General features: G+C 37.4%; 1 protein-coding gene across 1 annotated transcript in view; it reads right to left on the bottom strand.

The window, feature by feature from the left end:
* lrriq1 (leucine-rich repeats and IQ motif containing 1) overlaps positions 1 to 21,393 on the bottom strand; it is a 102,624-nt gene extending 81,231 nt beyond the window's left edge. Inside the window, exons 1-7 of the mRNA XM_062040882.1 lie at positions 21,304 to 21,393; positions 13,721 to 13,817; positions 9,511 to 9,581; positions 7,483 to 7,540; positions 3,861 to 4,033; positions 3,595 to 3,669; positions 1 to 81 (exon numbers count right to left, since the gene is read on the bottom strand). The exon at positions 1 to 81 is cut by the window's left edge and continues 2,187 nt beyond it. Coding sequence (XP_061896866.1) covers positions 1 to 81; positions 3,595 to 3,669; positions 3,861 to 4,033; positions 7,483 to 7,540; positions 9,511 to 9,581; positions 13,721 to 13,817; positions 21,304 to 21,393 — 645 coding nt within the window. The remainder of the gene's footprint in view (positions 82 to 3,594; positions 3,670 to 3,860; positions 4,034 to 7,482; positions 7,541 to 9,510; positions 9,582 to 13,720; positions 13,818 to 21,303) is intronic.
* Positions 21,394 to 22,276: the final 883 nt, after the last annotated feature.

The raw sequence follows: 22,276 nt of genomic DNA, 5'->3' as shown, positions 1-22,276 counted from the left end.
TCTTTCTATCAGCCTCTTCTGCTCCTCCTTTCTCATCTTCACCTCTTCCTCCACTCGTCGCTTCAGGTCGTGGACCAGCTCCTGTTGCATGAAAAAGTAATACCATAAAAACAATATTGATAATAATAATAATATTATATATATATTGTATATCTATATATATATATATATATATATATATATATATATATATATATATATATATATATATATATATATATATATATATATATATATATATATATATATATTTTTTTTTTTTTTTTTTTTTTTTTATCCACTTTTTCTAATCTTTTTTCTGATGTTGCCCCTGTTTTAAAGGCCTACTGAAACCCACTACTACCGACCACGCAGTCTGATAGTTTATATATCAATGATGAAATCTTAACATTGCAACACATGCCAATACGGCCGGGTTAACTTAGAAAGTGCAATTTTAAATTTCCCGCTAAACTTCCGGTTGAAAATGTTTATGTATGATGACATATGCGCGTGACGTCAATCGTTGAAACGGAAGTATTCGGACACCATTGAATCCAATACAAAAAGCTCTGTTTTCATCTCAAAATTCCAGAGTATTCTGGACATCTGTGTTGGTGAATCTTTTGCGATTTGTTTAATGAACAATGAAGACTGCAAAGAAGAAAGTTGTAGGTGGGATCGGTGTATTAGCGGCAGGAGGACTTTGACTTGGATAGCAGACGCGCTAGCCGATGCTAGCCGCCAACCGCACGGATGATCGGGTGAAGTCCTTCGTCGCTCCGTCGATCACTGGAACGCAGGTGAGCACGGGTGAGCACGGGTGTTGATGAGCAGATGAGGGCTGGCTGGCGTAGGTGGATAGCTAATGTTTTTAGCATAGCTCTGTGAGGTCCCGTTGCTAAGTTAGCTTCAATGGCGTCGTTAGCAACAGCATTGTTAAGCTTCGCCAGGCTGGAAAGCATTAACCATGTAGTTACATGTCCATGGTTTAATAGTATTGTTGATTTTCTGTCTATCCTTCCAGTCAGGGGCTTATTTCTTTTGTTTCTATATGCAGTTAAGCCCGATGCTATCACGTTAGCTCCGTAGCTAAAGTGTTTCGCCGACGTATTGTCGTGGAGATAAAAGTCACTGTGAATGTCCATTTCGCGTTCTAGACTCTCGTTTTCAAGAGGATATAGTATCCGAGGTGGTTTAAAATACAAATCCGTGATCCACAATAGAAAAAGGAGAGAGTGTGGAATCCAATGAGCCAGCTTGTACCTAAGTTACGGTCAGAGCGAAAAAAGACGCGTCGTGCACTGCACTCTAGTCCTGCACTCTCACGTTCCTCATCCACAAATCTTTCATCCTGGCTCAAATTAATGGGGTAATCGTCGCTTTCTCGGTCCAAATCGCTCTCGCTGCTGGTGTAAACAATGGGGAAATGTGAGGAGCCTTTCAACCTGTGACATCACGCTACTTCCGGTACAGGCAAGGCTTTTTTTATCAGCGACCAAAAGTTGCGAACTTTATCGTCGATGTTCTCTACTAAATCCTTTCAGCAAAAATATGGCAATATCGCGAAATGATCAAGTATGACACATAGAATGGATCTGCTATCCCCGTTTAAATAAAAAAAATTCATTTCATTTGGCCTTTAATGTAATTGTTGTTTTGATTAACCAATGTTTTGTACAGCTCTTTGTGATTTTTATCTGTGAAAAGGGCATTATAAATAAAATGTACATAACTACTTACTATTAATATTAGTAATAATAATTGTATTAAAAATTATGATTTTCATTCATGTTTAATAATATTAATAATTATTATTAATAATAATAACTTTAAAAAATAATGTATAAAAAATAATATAAAACATTACTATTACTATTTAAATGTAAATTAAAATAGAAATATGTATGAATTCACTGCTTGGTGGCCAATTAACATTAATAATTAATGATTATTATTCATAATAACGTATAAAATAATCACTAAAAATAATATGTAAAATTAAATATAAATGTGTAGAAATTCACTGCTTGGAGGCCAAATAACATTAATAATTAATAGTTATTATTATTAATAATAACTTTTTAAAATATTAATTAAAATAACAGAAAAAAATTACAGAAACTTTTTTATGTCAATTTAAAATAAACATGTGTATAAAATGACCACTTCTAGGCCAACTAACATTAATAATTCATAAAAATTATTAGTAATAACTTTAGAAAATAATAACTAAAAATAACATAAAAAACAATACAGAACACTATGTAAAATTTAAATGTTTATAATTTCACTGCTTCGAGGCCAACTAACATTAATATTAATAATAATTATCATTATTAATAACTTAAAAAATAACTAAAATAAATAATAATACAGAAAATGTTTTTAATGTAAAATTTAAATTTAAATGTGTATGAATTAATTGCTTGGAGACCAATTAACATGAATAGTTAATAATAATTATTATTAATAATAACTTAAAAAAAACAACTAAATACCATTACAAATAATATAGAATACTTTTTTATGTCAAATTAAAATATAAATTTGTTCATTCACTGCTTAGAGACCAAATAACAAATAATTAATATTATTATAATAACTACTAAATAATAATTAAAATAATAAAAAATTATATAGAACACTTTTTTATGTAAAATCAAAATAGAAATGTGTATAACTTCACTGCTTTGAGGCTAATTAACATTAATAATAATGATTATTAATAATAACTTTAAAAAATAATAACTAAAAATAACATAAAAAATACAGAACTTTTTTAATGTAAAATTACAATAGAAAGTGTATAATTTCACTGCTTTGAGGTCAATTAAAATTAATAATTATTAATTACTATTACCGGTAATAAAAACTTTTTAAAAATAAGTAAAAAATAACGTAAAAAGTAATACAGAACACTTTTTTATGTAAAATTAAAATAGAAATGTGTATAAATTCAATGCTTCGAGGCCAATTAACATGAATCTTTTTTTTTTTTTTAATAAAAATGTTTAAAAATGACTGAAAACAACATAAAAATAATACAGAACACTTAAGTAAAATTTAAATAGAAAATGTATAATATCACTGCTTGTAGTCCATTTAACATTAATGATTAATAATTATTATTAATTATAACTTTAAAAAAATAATAACTAAAATAATACATTGTAGCGGTTGCTTTAAGGACATCATTCACCACACCTGTTTACTTGACTTTGTCATCATTATTTACTGTCATTGTTCTATTGTGCACATAACAATGTTGTTCTTGTTTAGCATCCATATACAGTATGCAGTTAAGAGTGAGTAATTCGGTGCGGCCCCTTTAAGTGACCGTCAGGAGATTTACCCAAAGATGGGGGTTTGTTGTGACCGCCTTTTTGAGTCTCTTTGATGTAAGCAGTCATTCAGTCTCGTCTTTGATGGTATAAACGGCGCACACGTTTTTGTGTGTCAAAAGATACTTCAAGTTGTCTTGTTTTTTGCGTTAGAAGCGCAACAACATAGAAAATAATACAGAACACTTTTTTAAGTAAAATGAAAATAAAAATGTGTATAATTTCACTGTTTGGAGACCAAGTAGTTGACAAGATTCCAGCAGATAAAAACCTGTTGCAGCTGGAATTCCTGCTCCAGTTCTTCCTGAGCCTTCTTCTCCATCAAGTCTACTTCCTTCTGCCGCAGCTGCACATAGGAAAAAAAGAAAACATTATAGAAGATACTCCAACTTAGTGTACATCCACAATTCAGACCAACTGCCTAGTATGATAAAATAATATGGTAGCAAGGTGTAAGTAAACATACAGTAAAGCATATGATAGTAGGCTAAATCTGTTGTACGTTTTAGGAGAACATCCTCCGAGCATGAGAGTCACCTTCTCAACTTCCATCATCCTTTTCAGCTCCTCCTCAAAGTCTTGTTCTCTCCGTCTGCTTGTCTCCACCTCCACCTGGAGCGCTCTACCTCCTCCATCCTGCTGGTAGTTGGACACGCTCTGTCCCTCCTCGTCCGACAGGAAGTTATCGCACTCTTCTGCCCCACATTCACCTGCAATACAGACCGCTGCAACGTGACACACCTGCACTGATACTGAGGAACGGTGGATTAAACCAGGGGTGTCCAAAGTGGAGTCCTGGGGGCCAAAAGTGGCCTGTAAATAATGTTTTAATGGCCCGCAGGAACGTTCTAAGAACACTATCAAAAAACATCTAATAAGAGCAAACAGGTGAAATGCAACAAAAAAGAGTTGCAATGTTGACTCTAATAAAACAATGCTGCCATGCAGGTTGTTTTTTTCTTTAAAACTGTCATTGCTCGAAAAATAATAATGAATCGTAATCAATATTGTTATGAATTATTGACCTATTCAAGGCTCAAATTACTTCACATCAAATTATCCAGTTTGAAATATTATTTTTGGGAAAATATGGCATATTGTGTGTGTTTGCCATAAAAAACAATGACAAAAAGGGCGTAAAACAAACAAGAAAAAAAAATTCAAAAAATTTAATAAAAACTTGTAATCAACATCTAGATATGAAGTTGATCTAAAGCGTAAAAATAAAGAAATACAAATAATGATTTACGACTTACTTTTAACACTTATATTAATGGGGCCCTTTTGGATCCCAATAATTTATGTGGGGTTTTTTTTGCTAAAAATTTTAATAATGAACAAAAATCAATGTAGCTATGAATTATTGACCTATTTAAGGCTCCAATTGTTTCACATCAAATATTCCACTTTGAAATATTTTGGGGGGAAAATATCACATATTTTGTGTGTTTGCCATGGAAAACATAGTTTTCAAAAAAGGGCAAAAAAGAAACAAAAAATTAATTAAAAAGAATAAAGCTAACAAGATCAAATTAAAAAAATTAAACAAAAACTTGTAATCATCAGCTAGATATGAAGTTGATCTAAAGAGTTAAGCGTGGAAATAAAAAATAAAAATAAAAAAATCCTTAATAAGTTATTTTGATACTTTTATTAGTGGGGCCCTTTGACATCCCTGAAAATGTTCATGTGCTTTTTTTTTTTTAACGGTCATTGCTCAAAAAATAACGAATTATTAATTATTGACCTATTAAAGGCTCCAATTGTTTCACATCAAATATTCCACTTCGAAATATTTTTTGGGGCAAATATTGCATATTTTGTGTGTTTGCCATAAAATCAAAGTTTTCAATGACAAAAAGAATGTAAAACAAACACAAAATGTACATATTTGTTTCAAATAATATAAACTTGTAATCAACAGCTATATCTGAAGTTGATCTAAAGAGTTAAGCATTGAAAAAAGTAATATACAACTTATTTTTAACACTTTTATTAGTGGGGCGCTTTTGGATCCCGATAATTTAAGTGGGATTTTTTTTTTACTGTCATTGTTAAAAAATTTAAAAAAGAATCAAAATCACTGTTATGAATTATTGACCTGTTATTGACTTATTGGAGCCCAGTTATTTCACATCAAATATTTTTATGGGAAAAATATTGCATATTTTGTACGTTTACCATAAACAAGTTTTCAATGACGAAAAGAGCGTAAAATTATATGTATTTATGAAAAAAAAGAAATACATACATATAATCTAAGGATAGATCTGGAGTTGCTCTAAAGATTTAACCGTTGAAATAAAAACAAATAATAATGTACGACTTATTTTAAAGGCCTACTGAAACCCACTACTACCGACCACGCAGTCTGATAGTTTATATATCTATGATGAAATCTTAACATTGCAACACATGCCAATACGGCCGGGTTAACTTATAAAGTGCAATTTTAAATTTCCCGCGAAACTTCCGGTTGAAAACGTCTATGTATGATGACGTATGCGCATGACGTCAATGGTTGAAACGGAAGTATTCGGACCCCATAGGATCAAATACAAAAAGCTCCGTTTTCATCTCAAAATGCCACAGTATTCTGGACATCTGTGTTGGTGAATATTTTGCAATTTGTTTAATGAACAATGAAGACTGCAAAGAAGAAAGCTGTAGGTGGGATCGGTGTATTAGCGGCGGACTACAGCAACACAACCAGGAGGACTTTGAGATGGATAGCAGACGCGCTATCCGACGCTAGCCGCCGACCTCACCTTGACTTCCTCCGTCTACGGGCCTCCGACCGCATCGGTGATCAGGTGAAGTCCTTCGTCGCTCCGTCGATCGCTGGAACGCAGGTGAGCACGGGTGTTGATGAGCAGATGAGGGCTGGCTGGCGTAGGTGGAGAGATAATGTTTTTAGCATAGCTCTGTCGAGGTTCCGTAGCTAAGTTAGCTTCAATGGCGTCGTTAGCAACAGCATTGTTAAGCTTCGCCAGACTGGAAAGCATTAACCGTGTAGTTACAGGTCCATGGTTTAATAGTATTGTTGATTTTCTGTCTATCCTTCCAGTCAGGGGCTTATTTCTTTTGTTTCTATCTGCAGTTAAGCCCGATGCTATCACGTTAGCTCCGTAGCTAAAGTGTTTCGCCGATGTATTGTCGTGGGGATAAAAGTCACTGTGAATGTCCATTTCGCGTTCTCCACTCTCATTTTCAAGAGGATATAGTATCCGAGGTGGTTTAAAATACAAATCCGTGATCCACAATAGAAAAAGGAGAGAGTGTGGAATCCAATGAGCCCTTGTACCTAAGTTACGGTCAGAGCGAAAAAAGATACGTCCTGCACTGCACTCTAGTCCTTCACTCTCACGTTCCTCATCCACAAATCTTTCATCCTCGCTCAAATTAATGGGGTAATCGTTGCTTTCTCGGTCCGAATCGCTCTAGCTGCTGGTGTAAACAATGGGGAAATGTGAGGAGCCTTTCAACCTGTGACGTCACACTTCCGGTACAGGCGAGGCTTTTTTTATCAGCGACCAAAAGTTGCGAACTTTATCGTCGATGTTCTCTACTAAATCCTTTCAGCAAAAATATGGCAATATCGCGAAATGATCAAGTATGACACATAGAATGGATCTGCTATCCAAGTTTAAATTAAAAAAATCATTTCAGTAGGCCTTTAAACACTTTTATTAGTGGGGCCCTTTTGAATCCCTGATCATTTTGTGGGATTTTTTTTTTTTTTAACTCCCATTGCTCAAAAAAATAATGATGAAGCAAATGTTTGTTTGTTTGAAAATAGTTTGGGTGAAAATATTGCATATAAGGTGTTTCTTTAACATAAAGGGCATTAAACCAAAAATAAATAGATCAGATAGATCTGAAGAGATGTATGCGTTGAAATAAATATTACAATATGACTTGGTTTTATGACAGACCATTCCGGGTCCCCGGGATCAAACTTGAATGGAGCCCTAAAGGTTTAAAAAAAAATCTATACATTGTAATCATTTTGAAAAGGAAACAAATCAGTGGCCCTCAGTGGAAAAGGCTTGGACAGCTCTGGATTCATCCATGAGCTCTCTGGCCCCCACAAGAGTTAATAAACAGCACGATGGCGCCGCCCAGTGGCCATGACAAGGTACGCAGTGCGACAACGTACCTTGGCTGTCAGGAGAAAGCACATCTTGGTCTGCATGGAGGACAGGGTCAGGGTCAGCCTGCAGTAGGACAAAACACACAAGAAGAACACGTGGTACTGTACTGCATATTCTCAGGTAATGTTTAAAACAAGTGTGTAAAAATATGTCATATTTGATTTGTTTTATGCTCTTGTCGTCAAAACCCTGTTTTTATGGCAAAAACACACACACAAAAAAATCACACTAAAATCCTTGGGGACACAAAAGGCCCCCAACTGATAATGTTAAAAAGAAGTCATACATTTTTTTGACGTTCAACACTTAAATATCTAGATCAACTTCAGATGTATCCGTCAATTATAAGTTTTAATACTTTTTTCATGTTTTTCTTTTTTGGTTTGTTATATGCCCTTTTTGTCAAAACCCTGTTTTTTTATGGCAAAAACACAAAATGTGCAATATTTTCAGTAAAATATTTTTAAAGTGGAATATTTTATGTAAAATAATTGGAACTTTAAATACCGGTAAATCAATAATTCACAACACAATGTATGTATTTTTTGAGCATGACAGTTAAAAAAAAAAATCACACTAAAATCTTTGGGGACCCAAAATGCCCCCACTCATAATGTTAAAAAGAAGTCATGCATTTTTTTGACATTAAACACTTAAATATGTAGATCAACTTCAGATGTATACGTCAATTATTACGTTTTAATTATTTTTTCATGTTTTTCTTTTTTTGTTTGTTGTATGCCCTTTTTGTCAAAACCCTGTTTTTTTTCATGGCAAAAACACAAAATATAGAATATTTTCAGCAAAAATATTTTCAGCGTGGAATATTTTGTGTAAAATAATTGGAAACTTAAATAAGTTAAAAAATCATAACACAATAGATGTATTTTTTGAGCAATGACAGTTAAGAAACATCCCACTGAAACACTTGGGAACCCAAAAGGGCCCCACTTATAAAAGTGTCAAAAATAAGTTTTTTTTCTTTCAATTACTAAGTCTCTGGAACAACTTCAGGTAGATTCAAAGTTGTTGTTTTTTTTTTTTTCATGTTTTTTTTTTTTGTTTGTGTGTTTGTTTTATGCCCTTGTTGTCAAAACCATGTTTTATGGCAAAAACACAAAATGTGCAATATTTTCAGTAAACTATTTTCAAAGTGGAATATTTGATGTAAAATATTGAAGCCTTAAATAAGGCAATAATAACATAATAATAACGTTGATGTATTTTTGAGCAATGACAGTAAAAAAAAAAATGCCACTAAAACTCCTGGGGACCCAAAAGGGCCCCACTTATAAAAGTGTCAAAAATACGTTTTTTTTCTTTCAATTATTAAGTCTCTGGAACGACTTCAGGTAGATTCAAAGTTTTTTGGTTTTTTTCATGTTTTATTTTTGTTTGTGTGTTTGTTATATGCCCTCGTTGTCAAAATCCTGTTTTATGGTTTTATTTTTACTCACAATGATTAATTCTCTGGAACAACTTCAGATCTATTGTTTTTATTATGTTTTCATTATTTTATGTTCTATGCTCTTTTGGTCAAAGAAAACTAGTTTTTTAATATAACAAACACACAAAATAAGCAATATTTTCCTCAAAAAATATTTCCAAGCGGACTTGTTGATGTGAAGTAATTGGAGCCTTCAATACGTCAATAATTCTTAACAACTTTAATTTTGAATCATTATTATTTTTTATCAGTTTTATTGTGCTATTACAGTCAACACTGCAATTTTTTTTGTTACATTTAACCTGTTCGCCCTTTTATTCCACGTTTTATGTTTGTTTGTTTTTAGAGGGGTATTCTTAGAATGTGCCGTGGGCCAATAAAACATTAACTGTGGGACACAAATGGCCCCCAGGCCGCATTTTAGACAAATCTGGTTTGACAAATTTCACCACATCTAGTGTGTGTGTGACAATCATTGGTACTTTAATTAAAAACTTTAAACAGTGAATTCCAAACTAACATGGACATTGCTGCACAATACAATCTAGAATTTCAGTCAGACAGAAGTGCGATGAAAAACACATACAGGTTTCTGCTCGTCCTCAGCGAACTCTGCTTGTTTTGTTGTCCGTTCATTGCTCGGTGATGCGGTCACACCTGAGAGGACACAAGTAAATAAGTTTTGATGTTTATGTCGCTGCTTATCTCTTATTGTGGCCAACGGGGGCAAACTGGCAGAAACTTCCAAGCGCGCCGAGCACAGAGATGATCCGAAAGCAAAAACATGCAAATTCCATGAAAAAAATACAACGGGAAAATACTGCAATGACAAAGAGTAAATGGTCCCAAAAAAAAAAAGAAGCCAAACACACACATTCAAACTTCAAAAACTGCATTAGATTAATGCTGCAAGTTCACGGAACAAATAAGAGCGAGGATAGCAGGAGGTTAATACTGTGGGCGCCAGACCTGAGGGATAAAACTGTAAAAATGTAAGAAAAAAAGAGCAAAAATATGTAATGTATTGGGAAAAAAGCTGAACATTTGATACAAAATTTGAAAGTGGGGGAAATTTTGATATTTATTTTATTTTGTAAAAAAACTAAAATGTAGACTTAGTGTCAGCTTTGTGTGATATAGTCCATCCATCCATTTTCTACCGCTTGTCCCTTTCAGGGTCGCGGGGGGTGCTGGAGCCTATCTCAAATGCATTCGGGCAGTAGGCGGGGTACTACCTGGACAAGTCGCCACCTCATCGCAGGGCCAACACAGATAGACAGACAACATTCACACTCACATTCACACACTAGGGACCAATTTAGTGTTGCCAATCAACCTATCCCCAGGTGCATGTCTTTGGAGGGGGGAGGACGCCGGAGTAGTTTTTTTTTGTGTAATATGTAAAAAAAAATTTAAAATTAGCTACAGGTATCAACATTTTAGTTTTTTCCCATTACATTATGCCTTGCCCGAAAACATGTTGCAGGCAAAGCTCGCGCTTGGGCCCCCAAATGGCCCCCTTGGCCACACTTTGGACACCTCTGTAACAGCTAATTAAGTAAGTACCCATGATTTTCACACACACACTAGGTGTGGCAAAATTATTCTCTGCAATTGACCCATCACCCTTGATCACCCCCTGGGAGGTGAATGGAGCAGTGAGCAGTAGCAGCGGCCGCGCCCAGGAATAATTTTAGTGATTGAACCCCCAATTCCAACCCTTGATGCTGAGTGTCAGGCAGGGAGGTAATGGGTCCCATTTTTATAGTCTTTGGTATGACTCGGCCGTGGTTTGAACTCACGACCTACCGATCTCAGGGCGGACACTCTAACCACAAGGCCACAAACTACCGGTACGTTTTGTCACCCATAACACAACACTGACATCAAGTTGTCTTTAAATATAAGTAAATATGAAAATATATGTCCGTTTTCAGCCATTTTTTTTATTAACCATATTTAAAAAAATATCAAAATGCCCCCCGGATACTTTCACTTTTCGTTAAGCGGCTCTTGGTGGAAAAAGTTTGGACACCCCTGGACTGGGTTTGTATTACGTCTTAAAGGGGAACTGCATTTTTAATTTTTATTTTGTCCATTATTTTGAATCCAAGAACACATTTTTTTTGCGCATTCTAACTCATAAATAAACGTTAGCAAAAGTCAGCTAACAAAGGAGCCGATGATGGCAGTACTCTATTCCACCCATAAAGCTCTCTAAAAAACATCCAAAACCCGCCATCAATACTCCATCCATCCATCCATCTTCTTACGCTTATCCGAGGTCGGGTCACGGGGGCAGCAGCCTAAGCAGGGAAGCCCAGACTTCCCTCTCCCCAGCCACTTCGTCTAGCTCTTCCCGGGGGATCCCGAGGTGTTCCCAGGCCAGCCGGGAGATATAGTCTTCCCAACGTGTCCTGGGTCTTCCCCGTGGCCTCCTACCGGTCGGACGTGCCCTAAACACCTCCCTAGGGAGGCGTTCGGGTGGCATCCTGACCAGATGCCCGAACCACCTCATCTGGCTCCTCTTGATGTGGAGGAGCAGTGGCTTTACTTTGAGCTCCCCCCGGATGACAGAGCTTCTCACCCTATCTCTAAGGGAGAGCCCCGCCACCCGGCGGAGGAAACTCATTTCGGCCGCTTGTACCCGTGATCTTGTCCTTTCGGTCATAACCCAAAGCTCATGACCATAGGTGAGGATGGGAACGTAGATCGACCGGTAAATTGAGAGCTTTGCCTTGCGGCTCAGCTCCTTCTTCACCACAACGGACCAATACAGCGTCCGCATTTACATCTCTAACCCTACCCTAAATAAAAACCAAATATTAGCAATATTGTTGTTATCAGCGCTAACGCTGAGGAACTACTTTTAGCGGCCCAGTGATCACAGAGAGCAGAAAGACATGAAAAGACGCTGTTTTATATATATATATATATATATATATATATATATATATATATATATATATATATATATATATATATATATATATATATAGTCTTAATTAGATTATCCAAAAAAATAGTGCTCGATACCGTGGTAGAGCGTAATATGTATGTGTGGGAAAAATCACAAGACTATTTCATCTCTACAGGCCTGTTTCATGAGGGGTTTCCCTCAATCATCAGGAGATTTTAGAGATGAAATAGTCTTGTGATTTTTCCCACACACATATATATATATATATATATATATATATATATATACAGGTATATATATATATATATATATATATATATATATATATATATATATTATTTTTTTTATTTTTTTTTTATTTTTTTACCTGCGTGAGGATTATGATTAATTCTTCAAGATATAAACATCCCCTCAGTTGGCATTGAGGTGACAGCAGACATTGTACAGTAAGTCATTGTTTTATTATGTTCATAGTTTGTATTTCTTGTTCAGCACTTAGCAATACTGCTACTTGCTGGATCTGTTCCGCACTCAGCTTCTAAAACGTAGATCATCCTCCTTATATTCAGGCTGAAAAATTTAAGTTTCCGGATCATCATTTTTCCCAAAGTAGTCTTTGTAATCTCTCATGACGTCTGCCATGATTAATAGTGTTGTTGTTGTTAAAGGAAATAGCTATTGTTCTGATGCGTCTCTGAAATTAATACACCGCTGTATGCTAAAAAAAAAATTAGCAAAATACATAAATATTACATGTTATGTATGTATTTGATACTACATGATACTACATTGCATATATACTTACAGTGAAAACCTTAACCTCTTAAGGACCAGGCTGTTTGTTTACATGCTTTTTTTAATTTCTCTTTGCTATGTGGGCTTATTGGACCCTAATTAGAATAAAAACTAAGAATCATCTTTTTATATGATGTACTTAGTCCATAAGTACACAAACGTGTACTTCATGTTTAGTGACATGCTAATTCTTATTTTTTCACTTTTTTTCCCCAAATTCCATTGTATGTTATACTCTTCTGACACCACCAGATGGCAGTATAAGTAGACTTAGACTTAGACTTCCTTTTTATTGTCATTCAAATTTGAACTTTACAGCACAGAGAGGAACGAAATTTCGTTACATAAGCTCATGGTAGTGCAGGATAAAAAAGCAATAAGGTGCATATATAAATAAATAAATATATATAAATAATTTATAAATATATATATAAAATAAATATATATAAATATATATAAATAAATAAATAAATTACTGTACAGATAAATATATTGCACTTTTTCACATGCCACATGTCCACATAAGCGGCTATAAGACCCCAATTCAGTAGTGTACACAATTTTGGAAATAAGAGCTAAAAGGTGCTGTCCACGCATGGGGCCACTAAGGCCTTTAGAGGTAATGGAGTTTTTTTAGATGTTTTTTTAGATCAATTACCATTAGCTCCATTGTTAGCTGACTTTTGCTCACGTTTATTTACAATTTAGAATGCATTAAAAAAAACGTGTTCTTGTTTTACGTAAGGATTGTGAATGATAGGCACAATTCCAAAAAAAGTGCAGTACCCCTTTAAGTCTTTAGAGAGGGATTAGCTTATGCTTTGTTATGCTAGGCTATGCTAAGTGTTTTGGGGGTTTGTGTGTTTTTGGCATTTTTTGATAAATTTGCTGGCGGCATTTTTCCCGTCGCATCTGGTTTTTGGCATTTGTGCATTTTCTGTTTTGGAAAATAGCCTTTTCAGTTTGCTGTGTTGTGTTGTTGCGCGTTGGCATCAGTTTCTCCACTGGACAATTAAGTGAATGTGAATTAGTGATTTTATTTAGCGAGGTTAAAAAAAGCAGGTTTTTGCCTGATACACACCTTGAAGGTCCTCCAGGATGATCTTCTTGCAAGCCTCCAGTCGCCTTCTGGACGCCTCAAAGTAGCTGACAAGTGATGCTGGGATCTCATCGGAGGCCTAGAGTCAGAAACGGGTATTCTGTTAATCCAGTGGTTCTCAATTATTTTTTGGTCAGACTACTTTTCCCAGTAGCAATTCCTGTAGCTTTGCTATCTTTGAACCTGAGTAGCAAGGTAGCATCCGTCAAACGCTACACGCTAAAAATACAGCAAATGGACTGCAAATCCAGGCAAAAAAAACCCTAAAACAATAAGGAGAACATCCATGATGATTCGTTGGTTGATGTGTGACAAAGATTTTTAACTAAATGGTTTTGGGGGCCACATTTTCAGAAGAACCGTGGCACCAGACTTCTACTCTGGCTATTATTTTTATTTTCCCGAGAACCAGCAGAGTTTTTCCACCTTTTTTGAGCCAAGGCACATTTTTTTCATTAAAAAAAACACCACCAGCCAGAAAATTTGAAAAAATGAAACTCATTAGCCTATACAAACAACATAAAGTTGTTTTTATCAAATACCTGACACAGCTGTTTGATATAATTTTAAACCATAACCATCACTAATTCTCTCTAAGTAGGCCTACAAAGCAATTAACTACCTGCTGCCACCTACTGATATGGAACAGTACTACATGGTTACTCTGTTGATATCTACTTCTTCTTCTTCTTGTGGCTTTCTATCTAGAGCAGTGTTTTTCAACCTTTTCTGAGCTAAGGCACATTTTTTTCATTGAAAAAATCTCGAGGCACACCACCAGCAGAAATCATTAAAAAATGAAACTCAGCAGCCGATATTTACAGTAAAAAGTAGTTCTCGCAATTGTTGGATATGAATTCAAACCATAACCAACCATGCATCACTATAGCTATTGTCTCAAAGTAGATCTACTGTCACGACCTGACACATCACACGTGTCTTATTTTGAGTTTTTTGGTGTTTTCCTGTGCGTTTTATTTGAATTCTTGTCTTGCACTCCTATTTTGTTGTTGATTGTCATGTCATGTACGGATGTACTTTGTGGACGCCGTCTGCTGCTCCACACGCTGTAAGTCTTTGCTGTCATCCAGCATTCTGTTTTTGTTTACTTTGCAGCCAGTTCAGTTTTAGCTTCGTTTTGCATAGCCATCCCTAAGCTTCAATGCCTTTTCTTAGCGGCACTTGCCATTTTGTTTATTTTTGGTTTAAGCATTAGATACCTTTTTACCTGCACGCTGCCTCCCGCTGTCGTCTGCACATTGTGATCACGACAATGTTTCCGACATCTACAAAGCAATTAGCTACCTGCTGCCACCTACTGATATGGAAGAGTATTACACAGTTACGCTGCCGATCTCTAGACAGCACAGACACTCAACAACGGCACATTTGCGAATTATAATTACTGGTTTGCAAAAAGTATTTTTAACCCAATTAGGTAAAATGACATAATCTCCCACGGCACACCAGACTGTATCTCACGGTACACTAGTGTTTGAAAAACACTGATCTAGACAACAGCACATTGTTTGCGGGTTATAATTATTGGTTTGCAAAAAAATATATTTTTTAAACCAAATTAGATGAAATTGCAAAAATTTCCCAAGGCACACTTGGCGGCACGCACAGTGGTCAAAAAACACTGCTCTACGGTAATCGTTTGTTTTTGGTCTACTTATTTTGTCAGAGTTACATGAGTGCTCTGCTGTTTTTAAGGAGCTTCTGCAAGAAAGTTGGTCAAAGACCATTAGTTTTTTGAACTGAACTTGTGGGCCATCAGTTGAACAGTCCAAATGATGAAACTGAGAGGACCTAAAAAGGAACCTTGAGGAACACCACTAGTATTGATGGCGCCGCTGTAGTCTAGATGGTGCCGCTGTAGTGGCTGCTGGTGGCAGGAGCTCTGTGCCTTTTTTTGCCTTTTGGTTCGGGACCCTTCGGGACTGTGCGACAAGCATACTTGCCAACCTTGAGACCTCCGAATTCGGGAGATGAGGGGAACGGGGGGTTTGAGGTGGGGGGTGGGGTGGTGGGCGGGGTTGGGGGGGGGGCTGGGTTTGGTGGTAGCGGGGGTGTATATTGTAGCGTACCGGAAGAGTTAGTGCTGCAAAGGGTTCTGGGTATTTGTTCTGTTGTGTTTATGTTGTGTTACGGTGCGGATGTTCTCCTAAAATGTGTTGGTCATTCTTGTTTGGTGTGGGTTCACAGTGTGGCGCATATTTGTAACAGTGTTAAAGTTGTATATACAGCCACCCTCAGTGTGACCTGTATGGCTGTTGATCAAGTATGCCTTGCATTCATGTTTGTATGGAGGAAAAGCGGACGTGACGACAGGTTGAAGAGGACGCTAAAGGCAGTACCTTCAAGGCACACCCCCAATAATGTTGTCCGGGTATAAATCGGGAGATTTTCGGCAGAATTGTTGCCGTGGGAGATTTTCGGGAGGGGCACTGAAATTCGGGAGTCTCCCGGGAAAATCGTGAGGGTTGGCAAGTATGGCGACAAGGGGTGGCACTTTCGTGACTTCTGCCTCCCGGGAGCCTTTTGGCCGTGGAGACCAGCTGCTGGGTCTCTGCCACACCGGAGTCCATTTGGAGAGACTGGATGAGAGGAGATGCGGATGAAGAGACAGGGCTGCGGAGCTGGCGCTGGGCGCCGGGACGGACGGGCTTCACGGTGTCTTGGCTGAATGAGCATGTATCGGACACCTCGGCCTCCTTAGATGCATCCTCGCTCATCCATGCAGACTGGACACAGGCCCGGAGTTGGTGGGCGGCCGAGGGTGGAGTCGGCTCTCTTGGTTGCTTTGTTGGGTCTGCTCCTGTCTCTGGCCATGCTCCCCTCCACCCCAGCAGACGATGGCATGCAACACCGCAGAGGCCACCACAGTGTGTGTGGGTGTTGAAATGATGTTTTTGTTTGGTTGCTTGTCTATGCATGGTGCAATCGTGTGTGTGTGTGTGTGTGTGTGTGTGTGTGTGTGTGTGTGTGTGTGTGTGTGTGTGTGTGTGTGTGTGTGTGTGTGTGTGTGTGTGTGTGTGTGTGTGTGTGTGTGTGTGTGTGTGTGTGTGTGTGTGTGTGTGTGTGTGTGTGTGTGTGTGTGTGTGTGTGTGCAATGTATATTATTGGTTAATTGTTTTACTTTTGTGGCTGTATGTAGAAATGGCACTGCTGGAGTGGCAGCTGGTTGCATCAGTTCTGCTCTTTTAATGTATTTAATGTCCTCTGTGTTCTTTGATGTTTCTTATGTCCTATGGCTATTAGTTTTTTTTCCCTTGGCCTCAGTCTGGACCCCCTGAGCCAGTGTTTTTCAACCAATGTGCCGCGGCACACTAGTTTACCATGAGATATTGTCTGGTGTGCCGTGGGAGATTATGTCATTTCACCTAATTGGGTTAAAAATATTTTTTTATGCAAACCAGTAATTATAATCCGCAAATAATGTGCCGTTATTTAGTGTCTGTACTGTCTTGAGCGCGGCAGAGTAACCGTTTAATACTCTTCCATGTCAGTAGGTGGCAGCAGGTAGCTAATTGCTTTGTGGATGTCGGGAACATGGTTTGTCGTGATCACAATATGCAGACGACAGCGGGAGGCAGTGTGCAGGTCAAAAGGTATCTAATGCTTAAACCAAAAATAAACAAAATGCGAGTGCCGCTAAGAAAAGGCATTGAAGCTTAGGGATGGCTATGCAAAACGAAACTGAAATTGAACTGGCTGCAAAGTAAACAAAAACAGAATGCTGGACGACAGCAAAGACTTACAGCGTGTGGAGCAGCAGACGGCATCCACAAAGTACATCTGTACATGACATGACAATCAACACCAAAATACGAGCGCAAGACAAGAACTAAAACACTACACACAGGAAAACACCAAAAAACACTCAAAATAAGTCACGCCGTGATGTGACAGGTCTAGGGCTGCAACAACTAATCGATTAAATCGATTATAAAAATAGTTGGCGATTAATTTAGTCATTGATTCCTTGGATCTATGTGCAGAGGCTACTTTTTTTAATTAATTTTTTTATAAACCTTTATTTATAAACTGCAACATTTACAAACAGCTGAGAAACAATAATCAAAATAAGTATGGTGCCAGTATGGTGCCAGTATACTGTTTTTTTTTCTCAATAAAATACTGGAAAGGATAGAAATGTAGTTTGTCTCTGTTATCTGATTATTAATCGATTAATCAAAGTAGGGCTGCAACTAACGATTAATTTGATAATCGATTAATCTGTCGATTATTACTTCGATTAATAATCGGATAAAAGAGACAAACTACATTTCTATCCTTTCCAGTATTTTATTGAAAAAAACCAGCATACTGGCACCATACTTATTTTGATTATTGTTTCTCATCTGTTTGTACATGTTGCAGTTTATAAATAAAGGTTTATAAAAAAAATTAAAAAATTTAAAATTGCCTCTGCGCATGCGCATAGCATAGATCCAACGAATCGATGACTACTCGATGACTAAATTAATAGCCAACTATTTTTTTAATCGATTTAATCGATTAGTTGTTGCAGCCCTATATCGAAGTAATAATCGACAGATTAATCAATTATCAAATTAGTTGTTAGTTGCAGCCCTAGTCAGGTCGTGACAGCACACCTACTTTGAGACGAGCTATAGCAGGAGTGGGCAATTAATTTTTACCGGGGGCCGCATGAGCAACCCGAGCACTGCTGGAGGGCCACATCGACAATATTTCAATTAAATTTTGCTCAATATTATTTTTGATATATACCGTAAGATAAATAATAATAATAATTAATAATAATAGTAATACTTCAACATAGTGTATGTAACAGCATTCCATGACTAATATAAATAAATTAACATTAATAATAAATGACAGTAAAATAAGCACACGTATGACTGAGGAGTCATAGTGTAACTTTGTGTGATGTTTGAGTTGTCCGACTTTTTGTGTGGCCATAAACGCACCAGTGGTTTAGTGCTATGCGTGTTGGTGACAAGTTGGTTTTGGCCTGGTTTGTACGGCAGAAAATGACTAGTTTTTCGAGATAGAAGTGTTTTACTTATGTTTTTGGTGTGGTTATGGCCGAATATAAACAGTTTTGCTCAATAAAGTGATCGATATAATTCCTGGCCTCGAAGCATCTCGATAGACGTTACAATAATTGAACGGTGTTCAATTGAACGGTGTTGACGAACACCGTTAGGGCCGCTTGTTGTCACTGTCACTCAAAGTTGCATTGCAAAATTACATAGAATAAATATGTTTATTTTGTTTAGAATTCAGATAGGATTTGATTTGGTGCGCGGCATATATTTGCTGCGCGCAGCAGACGCTTGAGCAGGGCGCAATTGCGCAGGCACGCACCTTAGAGGGAACGTTGCATGGCAGTCCATGTCTTGTTGGAAACACGCCATTCTTCATCAACTTTTCTCTTTTTAGCGTCTCGGGTGTAAACCGTGCATCACTTGTCGCTGCATGTGCACCTTCACTCGCAGGTTACACACTGACACACGCCCATAAATAATAATTTTCAAAATAAAAGCAGCACAGTTGTATTGCGCGCACGACATAGATGTTTTTTCAACTTTATTTTGTAATTAATGATTGCAGCTGTTCACATTCACTCACAATCACGCACACGCATACGTCCACACGGAAGTAATACAAATAACGATTTTCAAAACAAAAGCAGCACCGTTGTATTGCACACTCGACATAGATACTTTTTAAAATTTATTTTGTAATTTATAATTGGCCTCACGCGGGCCGGACAGGGACGCACAGAGGGCCGGATGCGGCCCGCGGGCCGCAGAATGCCCAGGTCTGAGCTATAGTGATGCATGGTTGGTTAGGGTTTGAATTTATATCAGAATCAGAAATTCTTTATTAATCCCTGAGGGGAAATTAAAATTTTCAGCACAATCCCATTCAAGTTCAGACAAACATTACAGGGAGACAGAACAGGATCGCTGACGGGTCTGCCAACTTGCGGCACCCCTTACAAAAAAGGTGAGATATAGGTAGACAATGGGGGATTGACAAAAAATAAAATCCATCTAAGCCTGGGCCCCTGGAGAGGGGGTCCAGACTGAGGCCAAGGAAAAAAAACAACTCATAGCCATAGCACACATCCCTCTTACATGTGTGTAAGAGGGAAGCATCAAACATCAAAGAACTCAAAGGACATTAAAGACATTAAAAAAGAGCAGAGCTGATGCAACCAGCCACTTCTACATACAGCTATGAATAAAAAGTAAAAGAAACATATACACTGTGGTGGCCTCTGCGGTGTTCCACGCCATGGTCTGCTGGGGTGGAGGGAGCATGGCTCGAGACAGGAGCAGACCCAACAAAGCAACCAAGAGAGCCGACTCCACTCTCGGCCGCCCACTAACTCGGCCAGTGTCCAATCCGCATGGATGAGCGAGGATGCGTCTAAGGAGACTGAGGTGTCCGATACCTGCTCATTCAGCCAAGACACTGTGAAGCTTGTCCGCCCCGGCGCTCTGCGCTACCTCCGATATCTAACAATTGCGATTCGCGAAAACCACTTTTTACTGTCAATACCAGCTGCTGAGTTTAATTTTTTTATGTTTTCTGCTAGTTGTGTGCCTCGGGATTTTTTCAATGAAAAAAATGTGCCTTGTAGTGATGGGTCCGGCAACACCGGACGAGCTCATAGAGCGAAACCCTGTGTCGGTCCGCATACCGCTTTCAGAAAGTCATGTGACCGATCATGAGCTGTTTTGGTCACGTGACCGATACGCGAACCGTGTCGCACTCCCGCCTCCTCTGTGCCCTGTGAGCGGGTCTTTTCTACAGCCAGAGAAATAATAACTAAGAGAAATCGTCTAAAATTTAATACGTTGGAAAAACTGTTTTTTTTTTAAATAAAAATGTGTAAAAATAAAATAAAAAAATAAAAATCCCAGTCCACAAGCATCCTCATTCACAACACGTTCTCTTAGTTTTCCATGTTATGATACATGTTCACATTATTTATTGACTGTATCTAAAAAAGATACAAATATATTTTTATTTAAATGAAGATATGAAATAATCCTAAATGAAATACAATGACTTGGTTTATATTATTGTATATACTAGGTCATAAAATCAGCGTCAGTTGAGTCGGTCCATAGGTTGCCTGTAGTGATTTTTAATGTCCAGCAGATGTCAGTATTTAGTGACACAGTATCGACACAGTATCAATACAGTTTTGCAATGTGTCGAAACGCTTCATGACGCCTCATCAACCCATCACTAGTGCCTTGGCTCAAAAAAGGTTGAAAAACACTACCCTAGGCTTAGACTGATTTTTTTCTTCTTCTGCACAGCGTTAATGACAGCCAGACTTAAGGCAAAAAAATATTAATAACAGATACCACAAATACATGTTTCACACAAAACTTCCAGTAGGAATCGAACTACTGTATTGTCTTTTTTTTATATTGTGCAGGTGTCCTAATTGGACATAATTAGCATGATGCTAGCAGCCAGTCTAACTAGTTTCCTGTTGCATATAAACTTATCTTATCTCAATTTTAACCACAACTAAAGAGTCCACCCACCTCCTCTTCATCAGCAGAGAAGTTGCGAGACTCTTCGTCAGCGTCTTCGTCCTCGGTGTCCGGCATGACGGCGTCATTCGCTTCCGCCATGGCGAACGTCGACATTCACTTGACGCTCATTTACAAACCGAAAGTACATAACAAAGTACAGTTAAAGTTGTGTTAATAAGCGTCGAATGTGTGCGAATTGTCACAGTTTCCGTCTCCTTCGATACATTAGCTTGGCTAAATGACTTCCGCGTCTGCGGTTACCATAGAAACGGTGTAAGCTACGGAGCAGTAGCAAGGACAAACTATACAAAATACGATTGTTAATCCATTTACTACAATAACTACTTTAAAAAAAAACTTTAAATATAGAAAATAATAGTTGGTGTTCGTCATGAGAAAAAGAATAAAGTTGAAATGTAATGACAAAAAGTTGCAATGTTGACTCCAGGGGCGTCACTGGCTTTTAAGGACAGGGGGGGCTTAGCCCAGGGACGTGCACATGATTATAGAGGGACAGGGGCTCAAAGTCAGAAAAGGGCAGGATTTTTTTTTTGGTCCTTTACACAATATGGAAATTAATGTAAAATTAAATTTGCTAATAGGAAGCTAACTCCTTAGCTGTGTGTCCTTTGTAGGTAAAAGTGATTGCCATTTCTTTTGTGTCAACAAATTATGGTCATAATGAGTTAATTTACTTTATCATAGGCTTGGAAGACATGAAAAGCAACAAAACACTGGTTTATTATTAGGCTATTTTTTGTTAAAGATAAGCACTTTAATATTGAACATTGAACAGTGCAACATGAACTTTGAAAACAAATACAAAAATAAATACCCAAATGGAAAAAAACTTCAATGTGAAAATCTGTACTTCTTCCCTTAACTTGATGAAAACACCATCAAGTTGTAACTTATGGTCTATCTCACTTAATGCTCAGACTAAACAACTGAAACGCAATACAGGGCCAAAAATATGGACCAG

Source organism: Entelurus aequoreus, linkage group LG03, assembly GCF_033978785.1.
Source record: "Entelurus aequoreus isolate RoL-2023_Sb linkage group LG03, RoL_Eaeq_v1.1, whole genome shotgun sequence".
Taxonomy (NCBI): Eukaryota; Metazoa; Chordata; class Actinopteri; order Syngnathiformes; family Syngnathidae; genus Entelurus; species Entelurus aequoreus.
The sequence above is the reverse complement of the archived record's forward strand: the minus strand, read 5'-3'. Positions and strand labels throughout refer to the sequence as shown.